This window comes from Paroedura picta, chromosome 14, assembly GCF_049243985.1.
Source record: "Paroedura picta isolate Pp20150507F chromosome 14, Ppicta_v3.0, whole genome shotgun sequence".
In the NCBI taxonomy this organism is placed as follows: Eukaryota; Metazoa; Chordata; class Lepidosauria; order Squamata; family Gekkonidae; genus Paroedura; species Paroedura picta.
In genome coordinates, this window is record NC_135382.1 from 6505424 (window position 1) to 6525935 (window position 20512).

The 20512-nt window shown below is 46.1% G+C and overlaps 1 protein-coding gene across 9 annotated transcripts in view; it reads right to left on the reverse strand.

Annotated features, from left to right (window-relative positions):
* The window catches only part of SEMA5A (semaphorin 5A), a 300988-nt gene that overhangs the window by 14328 nt on the left and 266148 nt on the right, over nt 1-20512 (reverse strand). For 8 of the 9 annotated variants that reach the window (XM_077309645.1, XM_077309644.1, XM_077309649.1 and 5 more), the window contains 2 exons: nt 3859-4029; nt 1235-1390 (listed from right to left, as the gene is read on the reverse strand). In XM_077309645.1, the coding sequence (XP_077165760.1) occupies nt 1235-1390; nt 3859-4029 (327 nt within the window). The remainder of the gene's footprint in view (nt 1-1234; nt 1391-3858; nt 4030-20512) is intronic. The other variant, XM_077309650.1, reaches the window with a different exon arrangement.

Consider the following 20512-nt stretch of genomic DNA (forward strand, 5'->3'; position numbering starts at 1 on the left):
TTGGACATGACAGTTAGGACAGCCTTGGGGCAAAAAGGACTGACCTCCTCTCCCTGCGGTAGTCAGGAGCAGACTGGCAGCCAGACTGGGCTGGGTGAATGCAATTTCGGTCTGTCCTGGTGAGGGGTCAATAGGAAGGCGCTTCGCGCGGCTCCCCATTGGCTGCTTGGCTCTGGATGGACACTCGGAGGACTCTCTGAGTTTTTATCCTGGACAGGACCCGCCCTAACTCCTCCTCAGGTGGCCTAACCCTTTTATTTAACCGCAGGAGCGGTTAAAGATAAATGTTTTGATTTAAAACAAAAACTGCTATGCTGTAGGGAAGAAATGCCTGCTGTGGGGACCAGAGCAGGAAAAATGGCTGCTATGTCAGCAGGACTGGAAAAATATGAACTTTCCCACCTGCCTCAGTGTCATCCAGACTTTGCAGAAGTTCTTTGCTTCATAGCAAAGCACTGGAGAAAAACTGGGGAAGCCCCAAGAGATGCAAAGATACAACCATAAAGCTGTGGGGAAGCAGGACACAAAACCCATGCTTCCCAAACAGCATCAAACTCACTTGGAAAAAGCCTCTGCATAAAGCAGACAAGGCTACAGGAGTTTGCTTGGATGGGCAGCCACTTCGGGCATGAAATATTTTTGCCTCTGCAGCCCCTGATACTTGAAGACTGGGCATTTGCAAACAATGAATTTTCTGCATGCTCTGGGGGAACGGAGCAAGTTTACTAACTGCTGAGTTTGGGTGGTCCCACAGTATTGGGACCACCCAATCAAGGACCACTGCTTGTATGGTTGTCCTGCATGCTTCTAAGTGGACCTGCCAAATCACAGATCTGCAATCCAATCCCAAGCAGAGTTATACCCTTCGCGGCCCACTGAAGTCAACTCGGAAGTTAATCATTTATGGTATAGTTTTTATATTCTGATTTTAACTTTATTGTAAAATACCTTGTACACTGCTTTGAGCCTGGAAACACAGAGGAGTGGATAATAAATCAAATAAATAATGTTGCTTAGTGTCCAAATGGTTATTCTCTCCCACAAATGCTAGGAGGCCCTCTACTGAAACAGCTCTGCCTTAGGCAAATGCACTGCTTCCATTCCCTGAAAGTGACAGCATCATCTTTAGAGGAAGTAAAGCTATGGTACTCTCAGACTAGTTCTGTACTTTTTTATGAGAGTGTCTGCAGAACAAAAAGTACCAAAGGCAGAAATAAGACAAACCTGCCCTTACCTGGTATGGAATTGGAATCAGAAACACAGGGTCGGCTCTCCGTGGTATTCCCAGAACACTGGTGACCCACTGGAAACAAAACATCACACTGACGGGCACGGAACTGAGCACCAAAGGGATCACAGCTAGACCACTCTGTCCAGTGAGACCAGCTATCTGTGATAAACAAAACATGTAACAGTATATGAAGTGATTCAAAGGCAGCAAATATGCTTTAAAATGCTGTCATCCTTTCCCGCATGAATACACCCGAGCAAGATTGTCACACCAATTAGTGTTTACTGCCATATTAGGGTAGTTCAGTATCTTACTGTCCTCAGTGGAGGGTGCCAAAATTTTAGTCAATTGGAAGTAGCCTGTGAAGCATTAGCAAGCTTTTTTATGGACTTATTGTTCCGTCGCAACCTCACTGCCACGCTTGAGACAAAAAGGGAACTGGAAGCCCCTTGGCCATCTTGGGGGGATAAGTTTGATGGCTTCAGGTGGCTCTTAGAAACTGAAGTAGACAAGTTGCTAGGGTCAGTGAGGGTGACAACTTGCCCCCTTGACCCCTGTACATCCTGGCTGTTCAAGATGAGCAACCAACAACATCGCCCTCTGGGTGATATTATCAACCTCTCCATGTCTACCGAGTGTTCCCAGGGGCACTGAAGGAGGTGGTGGTTCAACCTTCACTGAAAAAAAATCATCACTGGAACTGCAGGACCCGGCCAACTACTGCCCAGTCTCACATCTTGTGTTTCTGGGTAAGGTGATTGAAAGGGCCGCCATGGACCAGCTCATAATATTCTTGCAGGAAACTTTGGCACAATCCATACCAGTTGGGCTTCCATCCTGGTCACAGGGTGGCAATGGTGATGGTTGCCTTGACTCATGATATCTGGTGCCAGCTGGATCGGGATGGTTCAGGTATCCTTGTGATGTTAGATCTGTTGGCCGCATTTGAGGTGGTCGACCATGTATTGTTAGCCTGCCATCTTCCCGGGGCCAGGATTTGGGGGACAGCCTCACAGTGGCTGTGCTTCTTTTCCCAGAAACAGACACAGAGACTGGCAGTGGGGAAGGAGTTGTTGCATCCTATCAACTTCCTTGTGGGGTTTGGCAGGGAGTGGTTCTCCCCCACATTGTTTAACTTCTTTATGTGCCTTCTGGCCCAGCTGGTCTGGAGCTATGGGCTGGGTTGTCACTAATATGCAGATGACACCCAGCTCTATGTCCTGATGGACAGCCGCCAAGACTCCCCCTTGGATACTTTTGCCAGATGTTTGGAAGCCATACCTGAATGGTTATTGTATTTATATACCGAAGGCAGAGTCGCTTGATACTCAACCCCTCCAAGACAGAGTTCCTGTAGCTGAGCAGAAAGGTGATGGATTAGGAAGGGTACCTACCCAAACTGGCTGGGATACAACTTAACACCTCGCCCTCAGCCAGAAACCTGGGTGTGATTCAGTATGCTTCCCTTTCAATGCAGGCAAAGGTCACAGGAGTAGTCTGCATGACATTTGTCCACCTGCACCTGGTGAGGCTACTACCACTCTATCTATCCTTGGATTGCTTGGCCACAGTCACCCATGCAACAGTCACCTACACACTGGACTTCTGTAACTTGCTCTATGCGGGCCTGTCCTTGTCCCTGACCTGGAAATTGTAGCTGGTACAAAATGCGGCTGCTAGGGTCCTCACTGGAACATCTTGCAGGGCCCATATCCAGCCTGTGCTGAAGCAGCTGCATTGGTTGTTAATTGCAGCCCAGATCAGGTTCAAGGTTTTGTATTAACCTTTAGGCCATCTGTGGGACTGCCGACCTCCTTATGCCCCCCGCAGGGCACTTTGCTCTACAGGTGCAAATCTGTTGGTGATTCTTGGCCTGAAGGAGGTATGCCTGGCCTTGTCCAGGGCCAGGTCCTTTTTGGTCCTGGCCCCGAACTGGTGGAATGAGATCCCAAGAGAGCTGAAAGCTCTGACCCAGCTTCAGCAGGTCCTGCAAAGTGGAGCTCTTTCATAAAGTCACAGAGTTGGAAGGGATCTCCAGGGTCATCTAGAACAACCCCTTGCACAGTGCAGGAACTCCACCAGGTCTTTAGTTGAGGCCAGAAGGAGTAATATCTGGCCCCCCCTTGAGCTAGCCAGGTTATCAGGCTTGTCTCCCTGAGGCAGTTTGAGAAGTCGTGCAACCTGGTACTTGTGGAGTTTATTGCCAGCTCCACCCCCCATATCACTGGCTGCTGCCAACCAGATGTATGACATGTCGATATGGCAACACAGGAAAAGTGACTGCATGTTAACGATAAAGGGAGAAGTGAACATTTGGGTGCTGGTTTTGGTGGCAGAGACTTGACCTGTATCTAGATATAAACTGATTAACAGACAGTGGGTTGCAGTGAACAAGAGTGCTGGACTAGGACAATGGGTTCAAATCCCCACTCAGCCCCGAAACCCACTGGGGGATTGCTCATTTCCTCTTAACCTAACCTACCTGTTCTGAATATAAAAAATGAGTAGGGAGGAACTCTCTTGGAGACCTGCTGGGAAGGGGGGGGGCAGGGCACATAAAGTAATCTAAATCCTCAGATGCTCCCTATGCCAAAGTGATCGGATTTCCCAAATGAGACTTTTGGTACCTGGGCACTGTTGTGTATTGCAGAGTGCTTCTTCGGTATGCAGCCCCAGACAGATGTCCCCTCCATAAGCTGGCGGTGGGTTTGTACAGGAGCGTGTTCTCATGTAATGCCCACTTCCACAAGTGGCAGAGCATTTAGACCATGATGACCAACAAGACCAGTCTCCGTCAACTGGGGGGAGGGAAAACCTAGTATATTATGCTGTTTCTTGTCTCTCAAAGGCCTGTTTTGCATGCACAGCTTAATTCAATTATCACGGAATTGAAACTGGTATCCCTTTAAATTCACATCCACTTTGCATCCTGTGCCTGCACTCTGTGCAGATTGTCATTTTCCAAATTTTCTCCTTCAAATTGCAGTCTAACTTTGCATACTAATGAGAAAAATGGATCAGTTTCACCTTTTGAAATTGTAAGGAGAGAGTAGTCTTAAAGCTTCTTTCACTTCCAGGTTTCCATTTTACTGGAAAGTTTTCCCGTCTTCATCTCATCTAAGCTGCAGCATTAAATGAGCATTCATTTTTTTTATAAGTCCTCTATAAATCTTGTGAGGATCAGGGTTCAGTATTACTATCAGAACTATAGAGGAGCTTTTCTTTTCTATAGCTACTCCCCCTCCTTCTTCCTGACATGTGGATCACATGTTTTTTGTTTGTTTGTTTTTTTGAGAAACACTCCCAAAGGTTGGCTCTTCCCCTGCCACAATCCCTTCCCATCCAGGCAATTTCGTTATTAAAAATTACGGGAACACCATGCAGTCTGAAAGAGCCTCTTGTGGCACAGAGTGGTAAGGCAGCCGTCTGAAAGCTTTGCCCATGAGGCTGGGAGTTCAATCCCAGCAGCCGGCTCAAGGTTGACTTAGCCTTCCATCCTTGCGAGGTCGGTAAAATGAGTACCCAGTACTTGCTGGGGGGTAAACGGTAATGACTGGGGAAGGCACTGGTAAACCACCCCGTATTGAGTCTGCCATGAAAACGCTAGAGGGCGTCACCCCCAAAGGTCAGACATGACCCAGTGCTTGCACAGGGGATACCTTTACCTTTACCTTTATGCAGTCTGATTCCTGTTTCTGTTTTTAAACCATTGCTTTGCAGTTGTTTTGTTTTTTAATCCAATGCTGAAACCTTAATCTACTACTGATCGGGTCCAGAATCCAACAGTTTCTGTATAGCTCAATCAGTAAGATGTTAGTCTGAGGATCAGAACTTTGTGACTTCTAATCAAGCTCTTTTAATTTTTTTCTTTATTCTCACAGAATTATGAATTTTTGCTTAGCTTCTCTTCCTTTTGAAAACCTCATGTTTAAAAATGGCTGCAGCATGATTTCAAAATAGAGCAAACAATGTTCAATTGGCATAGCCAATTCCATGAAAAAAAGGTTTACAGCCAGAACTATAGACCTTCCTCTAAAATGGAAACTGGGAAGTGAAAGAAGCTTTAAGACTATTCAATCCTTAAAATTTCAAAAGTCACCCCCTGTCTGAAATGACCAATGAGCAGTGAAGATACGAGGCATGCCAGTTTCCAAACTTTCCTCCCAAAATGTGGTGCCTTAAAAACCAACAATATTTTCCAGGGTATTGCTTTTATAAGTCAAAGCTTACTACATCATTCTGGCTCATGGAAGCTGAAGCGATTGTTTTAAGGTGCTTTGTTGTTGTAAGGTGGGAAGTCATGTCCGACCCATCGCGACCCCATGGACAATGATCCTCCAGGCCTTCCTGTCCTCTACCATTCTCTGGAGTCCATTTAAGTTTGCACCTACTGCTTTAGTTACTCCATCCAGCCACCTCATTCTCTGTCATCCCCTTCTTCTTTTGCCCTCAATCGCTCCCAGCATTAGGCTCTTCTCCAGGGAGTCCTTCCTTCTCATGAGGTGGCCAAAGTATTTGAGTTTCGTCTTCAGGAGCAGTCAGGGCTGATCTCCTCTAGGACTAACTGGTTTGTTAGCCTTGCAGTCCAAGGGACTCGCAAGAGTCTTCTCCAGCACCAGAGTTCAAAAGCCTCCTGCGGAGCGGATTAAATAAAGCACTAAGGGCTATTGGGGAGGAGTTAGGACGGGCTCTATCTGTGATAAAAACTTGCCGGGGCGAATCCTGATTCGCCCCTACGAGTGCCAATCTAGGGCCAAGTGGCCCAACTTGGCCCAGCCTCGCCCGCCAGGAAAATTCTTCCCATTGCCCTTGGGAAAGGAGCAGGGACGCCGTGTCGAAGACGCGGCGTCCCTCTTCCTTTCCCGCCACCCCCCAACACCTTGCTACTACCTTAATAACCCCCCTCCATCCCCAGGCCCCTTCCCACCCCACGTCGCCTGCCCAGGACACAAACACCCCCCCTGGCACACAGCCGCCGCCTGCTAACACCCCCACCCTCCTCACACCCCTTCCTGCCCTGCCGCTTCCCGAAACACGGACACACACTCCAACACACACTCCACCACTCACCCGCCGCCAGCTCACCCCCCCACCCCAGACTCCTTTCCAACCCAGCACCGCTTCCCGCAACACCGACACACACGCAAACACACACTCCACCACCCACCTGCCGCCCGCTACCCCCCCACCCTCCACACAGCCCTTCATGAACCGCCCCGATGCCCCGACAACCACCCGCTGCCTCTCCCCCACCCCCTCCCCACACTTCCCAACCCCAGCCCAACTCATGCTTCCCACGGCCGATCCCCGCTCCACACGGCCGATCCCCGCTCCACCGCCACCGCATTGACCTTCCGCCGGTCCTCCTGCTCTCTGCCCCTCTCTTCCCTTCTGCCTCCCGCCACCAGCCAGCGCGCCCTGCGCGCCGGCTGGCATGCCGGAACACTGAACCAGGCGTGCGCTGACGTCCCTAGATGACGTTCCAATGTGGCCCCACCGCCCCCCCTACAGCGCGCATGCCCGGACTATCCACCATGTGTGCTTCCCGTCGACCACGCCACCACCCACGCCAAGCCGCATCGCCATCCCTGCCAAGCCGCGTCTTCCTCCAGCTGCTGCAAGTACGGTAGGAGGACCACGCCTTATGCCCGCACTCTGCCCATTTTTACAAATGGGCTTATTTATTAGTAGAATCATAAAGTTGGAAGGGGCCACACAGGCCATGTAGTCCAACCCCCTGCTCAACGCAGGATCAGCCTAAAGCATCCAAGAAAAGTGTGTATCCAACCTTTGCTTGTAGACTGCCAGTTAGGGGGAGCACACCACCTCCTTAGGCAGCCTATTCCACTGCTGAACTACTCTGACTGTGAAAATTTTTTTCCTGATATCTAGCCTATAATGTTGTAGTTTAAACCCATTACTGCGCGTCCTTTTGTCTGCAGCCAATGGGAACAGCATCCTGCCCATGACAACCTTTCAAATACTTAAAGAGGGCTATCATGTCCCCTCTCAGTTTTGACGATCCAGCAAACCTGTTACTTGGTCAAAAAGGACACCAGGTTGATCTGACAGGACCAATATTTTTTCCTGATATCTAGCCTATATCGTTGTACTTGTAGTTTAAACCCATTACTGTGCATCCTTTCCTCTGCAGCCAACTGAAACAGCATCCTGGCCTCCTCCAAGTGACAACCTTTCAAATACTTAAAGAGAGCTATCATGTCCCCTCTCAATCTCCTTTTCTCCAGGCTGAAGATTCCCAAGTCCCTCAACCTATCTTCATAGGGCTTGGTCCCTTGGCCCCAGATCATCCTCGTTGCTCTCCTCTGTACCCTTTCAATTTTATCTACGTCCTTCTTGAAGTGAGGCCTCCAGAACTGCACACAGTACTCTAGGTGTGGTCTGACCAGTGCCATATACAGTGCATCTTGTTCTCACTTGCCCATTTTTCCATTGTGTTCAGATCTCGTTGAACTCTGTCTCTATCTTCAATTTATCCTTCAGAACATCATGGGGAACCTTATCAAAAGCTTTACTAAAATCCAAGTAAACTACATCAACCGAATTTCCACGATCCAGCAAACCTGTTCCTTGGTCAAAAAAGGAAACCAGGTTGGTCTGGCAGGACCTGTTGGAGACAAATCCATGCTGACTTCCTTGGATCACCAAATTGTCCTCCAGATGTTTGCAGATCGCTCCCTTTAATATCTGCTCCATTATCTTCCCCACAACAGAGGTCAGACTCACTGGTCTTTAGTTTCCTGGGTCATCCTTCCTCCCTTTTTTGAAGATCGGAATAACATTTGCTCTCTTCCAGTCCTCTGGGACATCTCCAGTCCTTAAAGAGGTCCCGAAGATGATGGACAAGGGCTGTGCAAGTTCTCTGGAAAGTTCTTTGAGTACTCTCGGGTGCATTTCATCCGGCCCAGGGGATTTGAACTCATCCAGTGCTGCTAAATGCCGCTCTGTCCATGTCAACCTGCCACCCAGACACTATCCCTTGGCTATGGCCATCTCTAGATGTGCCTAAACACTTTGACCTGTGGGAAAAAACAGATGTAAAATAGGCGCTAAGCCTTTCTGCTTTCTCTGCATCTTCCATTAGAGTTTGTCCATCTGCACCCAACAGTGGGCCTACTGCCTCCTTTACTTTATGTTTGCTCCTCACATAACTGAAAAATCTTTTCTTGTTAGAAGAATGGCTCCTAGAATTCCATGAAGACAACAGTTTGTTCACTGTGAACACGATTCAGCCAACCAAAGTGACAATTGTATATGTGGACATCTCCAAATGGATAATATGGAAATAAAATAGATTAATTAAGTGGAACCAGCACCCTTCAAGGAATGCTGCCTTGTCGTGGCAAGGGGGCTTGCGTAGCTCAGTGAAACTATGAGCTATGCCATGCAGGGAAACCCAAGATGGTGATCTACTGGAGAAGGAAATGGCAAACCACTCCAGTATCTGTGCCAACTCTAGGGACAGTTCCAAAAGGCAAAACGATATGACACGGGAAGATGAGCCCCTCAGGTCGGAAGGTGTCCAATATGCTACTGGGGATGAGCAGATGGCTAGTACGAGTAGCATCATAGAATCATAGAGTTGGAAGGGCCATCTAGTCCAACCCCCTGCTCAACGCAGGATCAGCCCAAAGCATCCTAAAGCATCCAAGAAAAGTGTGTATCCAACCTTTGCTTGAAGACTGCCAGTGAGGGGGAGCTCACCACCTCCTTAGGCAGCTTATTCCACTGCTGAACTACTCTGACTGTGAACATTTTTTTCCTGATATCTAGCCTATATCGTAGTTTAAACCCATTACTGTGTGTTCTTTCCTCTATAGCCATCTTGTTCTCATTAGCCCATTTTTCCATTGTGTTCCGATCTCGTCTCTATCTTCCGGAGTATTTGCCAGTCCTCCCAATTTGGTGTCATCTGCAAACCTGACGAGTAGTCCCTCCACCCCCTCATCTAGATCATTAATAAATATGTTAAAAAGTACTGGGCCAAGCACCGAGCCCTGAGGTACTCCGCTACTCACCTCTCTCCAATCTGATGAAACACCATTGACAACAACTCTTTGAGTGCGGTTCTCTAACCAATTCCCTATCCACCTGACTATCTGAAAATCCAGATTGCAGTCCTTCAACTTATCCATCAGAACATCACGGGGAACCTTGTCAAAAGCTTTACTAAAATCCAAGTAAATGACATCAACCGAATTTCCCCGATCCAGCAAACCTGTAACTTGGTCAAAAAAGGAAACTAGGTTGGTCTGGCAGGACCTGTTGGAGACAAATCCATGCTGACTTCCTTGTGCAAGTTCTCTGGAACGTTCTTTGAGTACTCTCGGGTGCATTTCATCCGGACCAGGGGATTTGAACTCATCCAGTGCAGCTAAATGCCTCTCGACAACCTCTCTATCCATGTTAACCTGCCACCCAGACGCTGTCCTTTGGCTATGGCCATCTCTAGATGTGCCTAAACACTTTGACCTGTGGGAAAAAACAGATGTAAAATAGGCACTAAGCCTTTCTCTGCATCCTCCGTTAGAGTTTGTCCATCTGCACCCAACAGTGGGCCTATTGCCTCCTTTACTTTATGTTTGCTCCTCACATAACTGAAAAATCTTTTCTTGTTACAATTGGCTTCCCTGGCCAATCTTAGCTCACTCTCAGCTTTGGCCTTTCTGATGATTGATCTACAGTGCCTAGTAACCTGTAAGTACTCTTCTTTAGAGCTCTGTCCTTCCCTCCATTTCCTGAACATTTTCCTTTTCTTTCTTAGTTCCTCTTGAAGTTCTCTGTTCATCCAAATAGGCTTCTTAGAGCTCCTGCAGTGTTTTCGTCTTTCTGGGATAGTCATTGATTGAGCATGCAATAGCTCTTGTTTGAGTAGCGCCCACCCTTCACATGCTCCCTTCCCTTCCAGCATTCTCGTCCATGGTATGACACTCATCATGTCTCTGAGTTTATTAAAGTTTGCCCTACGAAAATCCAACATCCGCGTCTGGCTACAAGCTTCCTTGGCTCCCCATCTCAAAAGGAATTCTATGAGGACATGGTCACTTCCCCCTAGGGTCCCCACCTCCTTCACCTCATCCACCAACTTTTGTCTGTTGGTCTGTATTAAGTCCAGTATGGCTGAACCTCTTGTGGGTTCATCTACCATTTGATAAATGAAATTGTCAGCCAGGCAGGTCAGAAACTTGCATGACTGAGGACGCTTCGCAGAGTTTGTTTCCCAGCACACATCTGGGAAATTGAAGTCACCCATGATGACAAGGTCCTGCCGCTTGGATATTTTCTCAAGCTGCTCACAAAATGCAGCATCCACATCCTCTCGTTGGTCAGGCGGTCAGTAGCAGACACCAACCACCACACTGTTTGTTTTCCCCTCGCTTATTTTCACCCAGATGCTTTGCACTCTAGATATGTTCTCCTTCACTAGAATTTCCTGACTGGTAAGCCCTTTCCTCACATACAGTGCCACTCCTCCACCTCTTCAATCTATTCTTAGGTTGAACCTTTTTAGGTTGAAGTAGGAGAACAAAATTTGAACCCAGTAGTACCTTAAAAGAGATGACAAGAGTGAACATGGACATTTTAGGAATCAGTGAACTAAAATGGACAGGAATGGGTGAATTTAATTCAGATGACCATCAGGTATACTACTGTGGGTAAGAGTCTCTCAGAAGAAATGGAGTAAGTAACCTTCATAATCAATAAGAGTAGGAAAAGCAGGCTTGGGATACAACCCCCAAAATTACAGAATTATCTCAGTTCGAATCCAAGGCAAACCATTCAACATCACAGTAATCCAGGTCTATGTCCCAACCACTGCTGCTGAAGGTCTATGAAGGCAAAACGATATGACACGGGAAGATGAGCCCCTCAGTTCTATGAAGCCCTACAACACCTTCTAGAAGCAACGCTAAAAAATGATGTGCTTATCATCATGGGGGATTGGAATGCTAAAGTAGGAAGCCAAAAGATAACTAGGATAACAGCCAAGTTTGGCCCTGGGTGTAAACTGCACGGAGCATTTATTCCAACCCCAGGTCGATTCAGTCCCTGCCCTCTACACAGAATGCGATTTCCGTTTGGATTTGGGGCGATTTAAATTTTCCTTCTGCAGCAAGAAGGATGGATCTGGAGTGACCCTACCTTTATAGTGCGATATCTTGGAGTGCTTTTAATGCTCAATATATTTTAAAATCACATTGTTTTGAATCTGGGCTGTCCTCCATGGTAGGGAACCCATGATTGGCCACAGGTGGTCATGTGATAAGCCTGCCTTAAAGGAGAAGCCCCTAATTTCTCTCAACTTCTGTTGGTCTTGGATTTTTTTTCTGCCTTCTTCGATCCTTTTACACACACCCCCTTCAAGAAAAGAAAGCATTTTTTCCTCCCTCCTCTGACTTCTTGGATCCTCTCCCCCCTTCAAGAAAACAAAGAAAGAGTCTCCATTTGCCTCCCCCCCCTCTTCTGAGTCTCCCTAACCTCATGCAGAACACTTTCCTGTTTCAATGGAGGGGGGGAGGAAGACTTGAGTTCAAAGCGATCTGAATTCAACAGGATTGACAATGGAATAAACAAACTAAGTGCAGATTCTGCCCTGGAGTACAAAATGAAGCAGGGCACAGGCTGGTAGAATTTTGTCAAGAGAATACAATGGTCATAGCAAACACTCTTTTCCAACAACCCAAAAGATGACTCTACATATGGACATCACCAGACGGTCAACACAAAAATCAGATTGACTATGGGCTCTGCAGCCAGAGATGGAGAAGTTCTATACAGTCAGTAAAAACAAGACCAGGAGCTGATGGTGGTTCAGATCATCAGCTTTTTGTTGCAAAATTTAGGCTTAAATTGAAGAAAGTAGGGAAAACACTGGGATACTCAGGTATGAACTAAATCATATCCCTGATGAATACACAGTAGAGGTGGCAAATAGATTTAAGGAATTAGATCTGATAGACCGAGTGCCTGAAGAACTATGGACAGAGGTTCGCAACATTGTACAAGTGGTAGCAACTAAAACCATCCGAAAGAAAAAGAAATGCAAGAAATCAAAATGGCTGTCTGAGGAAGCTTTACAAATAACTGAGGAGAGAAGGGAAGTGAAAGGCAAGGGACAAAGAGAAAGATACACTCAACTGAACGCTGAATTCCAGATAATAGCTAGAAGAGATAAGAATGCCTTCTTAAATGAACAGTGCAAACAAATAGAAGAAAACAATAGAATGGGGAAGACCAGAGATCTTTTCAAGAAAATTGGAGATATGAAGAGAACATTTCATGTAAAGATGGGTATGATAAAGGACCAAAATGGTAGGGACCTCACAGAAGCAGAAGAGATTTTAAAAAGATGGCAAAATAATACAGAGGAACTATACAAGAGTGAGCTTAATATGCCTGATAACCACGATGGGGTACTTACTGATCTGGAGCCAGACATCCTGGAATGTGAAGTCAAATGGGCCTTAGAAAGTCTGAGCAACAATAATGCTAGTGATGGTGACAGCTGAACTATTCAAAATCTTAAAAGACGATGCCATATAAGTGCTACACTCAATATGCCAGGTAATTTGGAAAACTCAACAATGGCCACAGGATTGGAAATGGTCATTTTACATTCCAATCCCAAAGAAGGGCAATTCCAAAGAATGTTCAAACTACCGCACCATTGCACTCATTTCTCATGCTAGCAAAGTTATGCTCAAAATCCTACAAGCTAGGCTCCAGCAATATGTGGACCGTGAACTTCCAGAAGTACAGGCAGGATTTCGAAGAGGCAGAGGAACTAGAGATCAAATTGACAACATATGCTGCATCATGGAGAAAGCTAGGGAGTTCCAGAAGAACATCTACTTCTGCTTCATTATGCTAAAGCCTTTAATTGTGTGGAGCACAACAAATTATGGCAAGTTCTTGAAGAGATGGGAATACCAGAGCATCTTATCTGTCTCTTGAGAAACCTATATGCAGGTCAAGAAGCAACAGAGCATGGAATCACTGATCGGTTCAAAATTGAGAAAGGAGTTTGGCAAGGCTGTATACAGTCGCCTTGCCTATTTAATTTGTATGTGGAGCACATCATGAGAAAGGCGGGGTTAGATGAGTCACAAATTGGGATCAAGATTGCAGGGAGAAATATCAACAACCTCACAGATGTTACCACTCTAATGGCAGAAAGCGATGAGGAACTAAAATGCCTTTTAATGCGGGTGAAGGACGAGAGTGCAAAAGTTGATTTGAAACTCAACATCAAGAAAACGAAGATAATGGCATCCGGCCCTCTCAATTCCTGGCAAATAGATGGGGAAGAAAGGTAGTGACAGATTTTATTTTCCTGGGCTCCAAGATCACTGCAGATGGGAACTGCAGCAAAGAAATTAAAAGACGCTTGCTCCTAGGGAGGAAAGCTATGGCAAATCTAGACAGCATCCTAAAAAGCAGATATTAAAGGGAGCGATCTGCAAACATCTGGAGGACAATTTAGTGATCCAAAGAAGTCAGCATGGATTTGTCTCCAACAGGTCCTTTCAGACCAACCTGGTGACAGGTTTGCTGGATCGTGGAAATTTGGTTGATGTTGTTTACTTGGATTTTAGTAAAGCTTTTGATAAGGTTCCCCATGATGTTCTGAGGGATAAATTAAAGAAATGCAATCTGGATTTTCAGATAGTTAGGTGGATAGGGAATTGGTTAGAAAACCACACTCAAAGAGTTGTTGTCAATGGTGTTTCTTCAGACTGGAGAGAGGTGAGTAGCGGGGAACCTCAGGGCTCGGTGCTCGGCCCGGTACTTTTTAACATATTTATTAATGATCTAGATGAGGGACTACTCATCAAGTTTGCAAATGACACCAAATTGGGAGGACTGGCAAATACTCCAGAAGATAGAGACAGAGTTCAACGAGATCTGAATATAATGGAAAAATGGGCAACAGAGAACAAGATGCAATTTAATAAAGATAAGTGTAAAGTTCTGCATCTGGGTCAGAATAATGAAAAGCATGCCTACTGAATGGGGGATACGCTTCTAGGTAACACTGTGTGTGAACGAGACCTTGGGGTACTTGTGGATTGTAAACTAAACATGAGCAGGCAGTGTGATGCAGCGGTAAAAAAGGCGAATGCCATTTTGGGCTGTATCAACAGAGGCATCACATCAAAATCACAAGATGTCATAGTCCCATTGTATACGGCACTGGTCAGACTACATCTGGAGTACTGTGTGCAGTTCTGGAGGCCTCACTTCAAGAAGGTAAAGGTAAAGGTATCCCCTGTGCAAGCACCGAGTCATGTCTGACCCTTGGGGTGACGCCCTCTAGCGTTTTCATGGCAGACTCAATACGGGGTGGTTTGCCAGTGCCTTCCCCAGTCATTACCGTTTACCCCCCAGCAAGCTGGGTACTCATTTTACCAACCTCGGAAGGATGGAAGGCTGAGTCAACCTTGAGCCGGCTGCTGGGATTGAATTCCCAACCTCATGGGAAAAGCTTTCAGGCGGCTGCCTTACCACTCTGCACCACAAGAGGCTCACTTCAAGAAGGACGTAGATATAATTGAAAGGGTACAGAGGAGAGCGACGAAGATGATTTGGGGCCAAGGGACCAAGCTCTGTGAAGATAGGTTGAGGGACTTGGGAATGTTCAGCCTGGAGAAAAGGAAGTTGAGAGGGGACATGATAGCCCTCTTTAAGTATTTGAAAGGTTGTCACTTGGAGGAGGGCAGGATGCTGTTTCCGTTGGCTGCAGAGGAAAGGACACGCAGTAATGGGTTTAAACTTAAAGTACAACGATATAGGCTAGATATCAGGAAAACTTTTTTCACAGTCAGAGTAGTTCAGCAGTGGAATAGGCTGCCTAAGGAGGTGGTGAGCTCCCCCTCACTGTCAGTCTTCAAGCAAAGGTTGGATACACACTTTTCTTGGATGCTTTAGGATGCTTAGGGCTAATCCTGCGTTGGACTAGATGGCCTGTATGGCCCCTTCCAACTCTATGATTCTATGAACACCCAAAACAAACTTATTTTCAACTAATATTGACTTTTGTGGTTTTAAATGGCAATGGAAGAGTGGCTGAAGAGAGAATAGGCTGCCTGAACTTTCTTTTCTCTCCGGTTTCCCCTTCAAGGCAACATCTCACACACAAACATCCCACAGCACAGATACGGGGTTAGACAGTCTCTCTCTCTCTCTTTCCTACAACAGACTTCTCTGCCATAAATACAGCCTCGCATACCTTCTATTCAGTTCAAAATAAAAATCCAGAGATTGTTTGTATGTCACTTGCATGCCAATTGCTTTAGCCCTGGATAGGAAGAAAAACAAATATTTCCATACACCCTTTGTGGCTGAATACTTCTTCAGAAACCAGTGTGCTGAATTAAAAATATTTCTGCTTGAATATACCAAATAAAAGACAAAGATTCTTCAATCAGTTGTATAATCTTAAACCAGATATAACTTGCTTACAAGAAACACACGTAAATAACAGACACCAATATTTATTAAAATCTAAAAAACTGGGGCAAGATTTTATAGCCTCCGCAAAGGTGAAAAAAAGAGGTGTAGCTACATATCTGCTCAATACAAATCTGAAGGCAGAAATTCTAAACAAAGACGCAGAAGGTCGCTTTCTATCTTTAAAGATCACCCTTCCGGACGGCCAAAAGTTAGTTCTTGCCAACATATATGCCCCAAATAGTAAAAAAGATAAGTTCTTTCTTTTCTCAGCATGCTGAAGTAACAGAAAATAACTTAATGGTCATCGGGCATTTCAACGCGATCCCGGACTCTAATCTGGATAAATCAGAAAGGAAAAAAAAGGGCTCCAAATTTCCTAAAGCTGCATTAAGAAACTTATCAGTTCTTGGGTTAGTGGATGTTTGGAGAACTCTAAGAAAAAGAACCCTAAGAAAAAGGAATATACGTTCTTTTCGCATAGACACTGTTCGTACTCTAGAATCGATCAATGTTGGTCATCGGCCAATCTGTTGTCTAAAATATCAGGAATAGAAATCTTACTGAATACCTTCGCAGACCACAATCCAATATGGCTGGAGTATTGCTTCAAAAGATCAGGCAGAAGGAGATGGAAAATGAATAGCCATATCCTGGAAGATTGTAAGATTGTGGAAAAATGTGAGGCGGAATTACAGGAATTCTTCCAATTAAATATCTCTCCGGAGGTCTCGCTAGCGACAGTCTGGGATACTAGTAAGGCTTACATGAGAGGCATTCTATCATATGTGTATGCAAAAAGGGTGAAGAAGAAAAAGGAAGATTTAGATCAGATCTCTAATACCCTCGGGGAATTGGAACAGAAACATCAGCTACAGAGAACGAAAAAAGTAGCTAAGCAGATAAGATCACTCAGATTGCAGAGAGATAGCATCGAAATGGAGGATCTGCGGAAAAAATTAGAATATCTGAAACAGAAAGAATTTGAATGGGGCAATAAACCGGGCAGATGGCTGGCGCAGAAACTAAGATTGAAGTCACAAAAAAAAGCATAAACAGGTTAAAGTTAGATGGGGTAGAGTATAAGACTGATTCTGAGATCCAACAATGTCTGGCAGAATTCTTTCAAGAGCTGTATCGACAAAGAGAGATTCCCCTTGATAACACTTTTTTTCTGCCAAGATATTCCTATAAAACAGTTCTCGGAACACCATAAGAAAATTCTAAATCAGAAAATAACGACGCAAGAAATCAGTGACACAATTAATTCAGCAAAGGCTCAAAAAGCGCCAGGACTAACATCAATTTATTATAAGAAATTTGCTCATGTGATCACCCCGGTTCTATTGCAACTGCTAAATGAAGTGACTGAAGGAGAAAACAAGAACTTGCCTGAGTCATGGAGCCAAGCATCTCTATCTTTGATCTTCAAGGAGGGAGGAGATAGAATATCCCCTCACTCATGTAGACCCATTTCGCTACTAAACAATGACTACAAAATCTTTGCAAAAATACTAGCAGAAAGGCTGAAAAAATGCATCGGAGAGGTGGTAAGCCCGGACCAAATGGGCTTTATCCCCAGAAGACTTATGAGGCACAACATAAAAGCTGTTTTGAGTGCAATGGATCTGGTAAAACATAGAAAATTACAGGCAGCTTTCGTTTTCTTGGATGCTGAAAAAGCGTTTGACAACGTTTTTTGGAACTTTCGGATAGAGACTTTTAAAAAAAAGGACTGTGGTGAATCCTTTTTTGAAAATGATCAATAGCATTTAATCTCGGCAAGAGGCAAGGATTTTGGTGAATGGGATGCTGACGAATGATAATATAAAAATTCAAAAAGGAACAAGACAGGGCTGCCCACTCTCACCTTTATTATTCAACTTAATTTTAGAAATGCTGGCGACCAAAATACGCCTTTCAGACAAAATAAGGGGGCTCAAAGTAAGAAATGAGGTATTCAAGTTGAAGTGCTATGCGGATGATGTGGTGTGCATTCTAACTGATCGCCTTTCTTCCATACCGGCGTTATTTGATTTATTAAATTTATTTAGCAAACATTCAGGGTATAAGGTCAATAGATCAAAGACAAAACTATTCCTATATAAAACAACGGATCTTGAGAATATCTTCCTTAAGCAAATATCAAGCTGCGAGATCAACCCCAGAGTGATAACATAATTAGGAATATATCTGGATAAAGACCTTACAAAATTGAAGAAAAACAACTATGAAAGAGAATGGAAACTCCAAATGGATTTGGAGAGATGGTCTAAGCTGATGCTTTCGTGGTCGGCCCGAATGGCGACACTGAAAATGAATATACTACCAAAGCTCAATTTTCTGTTCCAATCTCTGCCCATAGCCCTAGGAGACAAGCAATTAAATAGATGGCAATCGGAGCTTTACAACTTCGTATGGGCACATAAAAGACATAGAATAGCAGCAAGGGTAATGCAAGACGCTAAGGCAAGAGGTGGCCTAGCTCTGCCAAATTTAAAACTTTATTCTCATGCAGCAATGGTGACAATGTTGACCGATGGAATGATCGACCCTTTGCATAAAGATCTAGTACTGGATAGGGAAAATTTCGGAGTAGGGCTACATGAAATACTATGGCCATCAACAGTTCAAACAATAAAGAAAGGGAAAAATCAATGGAATGTGGGGGCCATCAAAATATGGCATAAATATAAGGAAAGACAATGAGCCTCTTGTGGCGCAGAGTGGTAAGGCAGCCGTCTGAAAGCTTTGCCCATGAGGCTGGGAGTTCAATCCCAGCAGCCGGCTCAAGGTTGACTCAGCCTTCCATCCTTCCGAGGTCGGTAAAATGAGTACTCAGCTTGCTGCTGGGGGGTAAACGGTAATGACTGGGGAAGGCACTGGCAAACCACCCCGTATTGAGTCTGCCATGAAAACGCTAGAGGGCGTCACCCCAAAGGTCAGACATGACTCGGTGCTTGCACAGGGGATACCTTTACCTTTACCTTTTATAAGGAAAGACTGTCACCGGCTCCTTCCCTACTAAAATCACCGATAGAAGCACTTTTCACTCCAACACAACAGACCAGGATCACGCTTAAAATACTATGACCTTCTAACCAAGACCAAAAACTTCAAAGAATTAAAAATATTGAATCAAGAGGGGATTCCTCTAAATTGGCTAGAGCATAATCAATTAAAATCTATATATAAAAAAGACTTCAAAACAAAGGAGGATATAAGAACGCAAGTGACAGAGTTTGAAGAGGTCATCATACAACAAAAGCCACACCTGCAAGGTAACATATACAGAATACTTTTAAAATATGAGACCGAATCGGACCCCTAAGGCCCTTGCAAAAATGTCTAAAAAGAACAGTGATAGATGTTGGAAATGCAGCAAAAAAGTGGGGTCATTTTTCCATGTATGGTGGAGATGCCCTGTTATATATAGCTTTTGGAAAAAAGTACATCGGGAAATAGAAAAAATGCTGGGTCTTAAGTTTAATATGGAAGCGGAGTATTTTTTGTTAAGCTTTATGTCAAACTAGATATTAAGCCTGCTGTGGCCAAAATACAGCGGGCCCTAGCATGATGGGTGGGTGAAGGGATGGGGCAAAGGAAGGAGGAAAGGAGAAAGAGAGACAGAAAGACAGAAAGAAAGGGAGGAAGATAGAGACAGAAGAAGAGGGAGAGAAACAGGTAGCCAGAAAGAGGCAGATAGAAGGGAGGGAGGAAGGGAGAAAGGGAGAAACAAAAGGAATGCTGGGAGGAAGGGAAGGACAAAGGGGATGCTGGGAGGAAGGGAGGAACAGAGGAAGGTAGGTGGCCTTGAGCCCTTTTGCTGGGCCCAGGGGCAGGCTCGGCTGCCCCAGGGCCCAGCAGAAGGCTCGGGATGGCGGTGGCGGCAGGCTTTGAGGCATACTGCCGGGCCGAGGAGCAGTCTCGGATACTCCAGGGGCTGGCAGAAGGCTCGGGAAGGTGGCAGCAGGCTTTGAAGCCTACTGCCGGGCCCAGGAGCAGTCTCGGCTGCTCCAGGGGCCAGCAGAAGGCTCGGGAAGGCGGCGGCACGCTTTGAGGCCTACTGCCGGGCCCAGGAGCAGTCTCGGCTGCCCCAGGGGCCGGCAGAAGGCTCCAGACAGGGGCGGTGGGCTCTGTGGCCTACTGCCGGGCCCAGGAGCAGTCTCGTCTGCTCCAGGAGCTGGCAGAAGGCTCGGGAAGGCGGCGGCAGGCTTTGAGGCCTACTGCTGGGCCCAGGAGCAGTCTCGGCTGCCCCAGGGGCCGGCAGAAGGCTCCGGACGGGGGCGGTGGGCTTTGTGGCCTTCTGCCGAGCCCAAGGGCAGGCGAGCCTGCCCCAGGGCCTGGCAGAAGGCTCCGTGGGCGAGGGGAAGCCGGCCGGAGGACTTACCGCTGGGGAAGGCTTCTTCCTCTGAGTGGTGACTCCCCGGCCGGGCCAGGCGAGGCTGGGCTGACCAGCCAATGGGGAGCCGCGCTTTGCGCGGCTCCCCATTGGCTGCTTGGCCCCTGAGTGACACTCGGAGGGCCCAATCAGGAGCTGCTTCGCGGCTCCTCTTTGAGCCCTCCGAGTTTTTATCACGGACAGGGCCCACCCTAACTCCTCCCCACTTGCCCTTACTCCTTTATTCCTCCCGCTCCTCCGGAGCGGGGGGGGGGAGGTTTAAAGATAATCTTAAACCACAAATGTACGTGTTATTTTTCTATGCCACAACTGTGGCGAGGATAGCAATTGCCAGGAGACGGAAGACCAAAGAAATCCCTACGCTGGGAATGTGGCAAGAAAAGATGGTAGAAATGGCCAAAATGGCT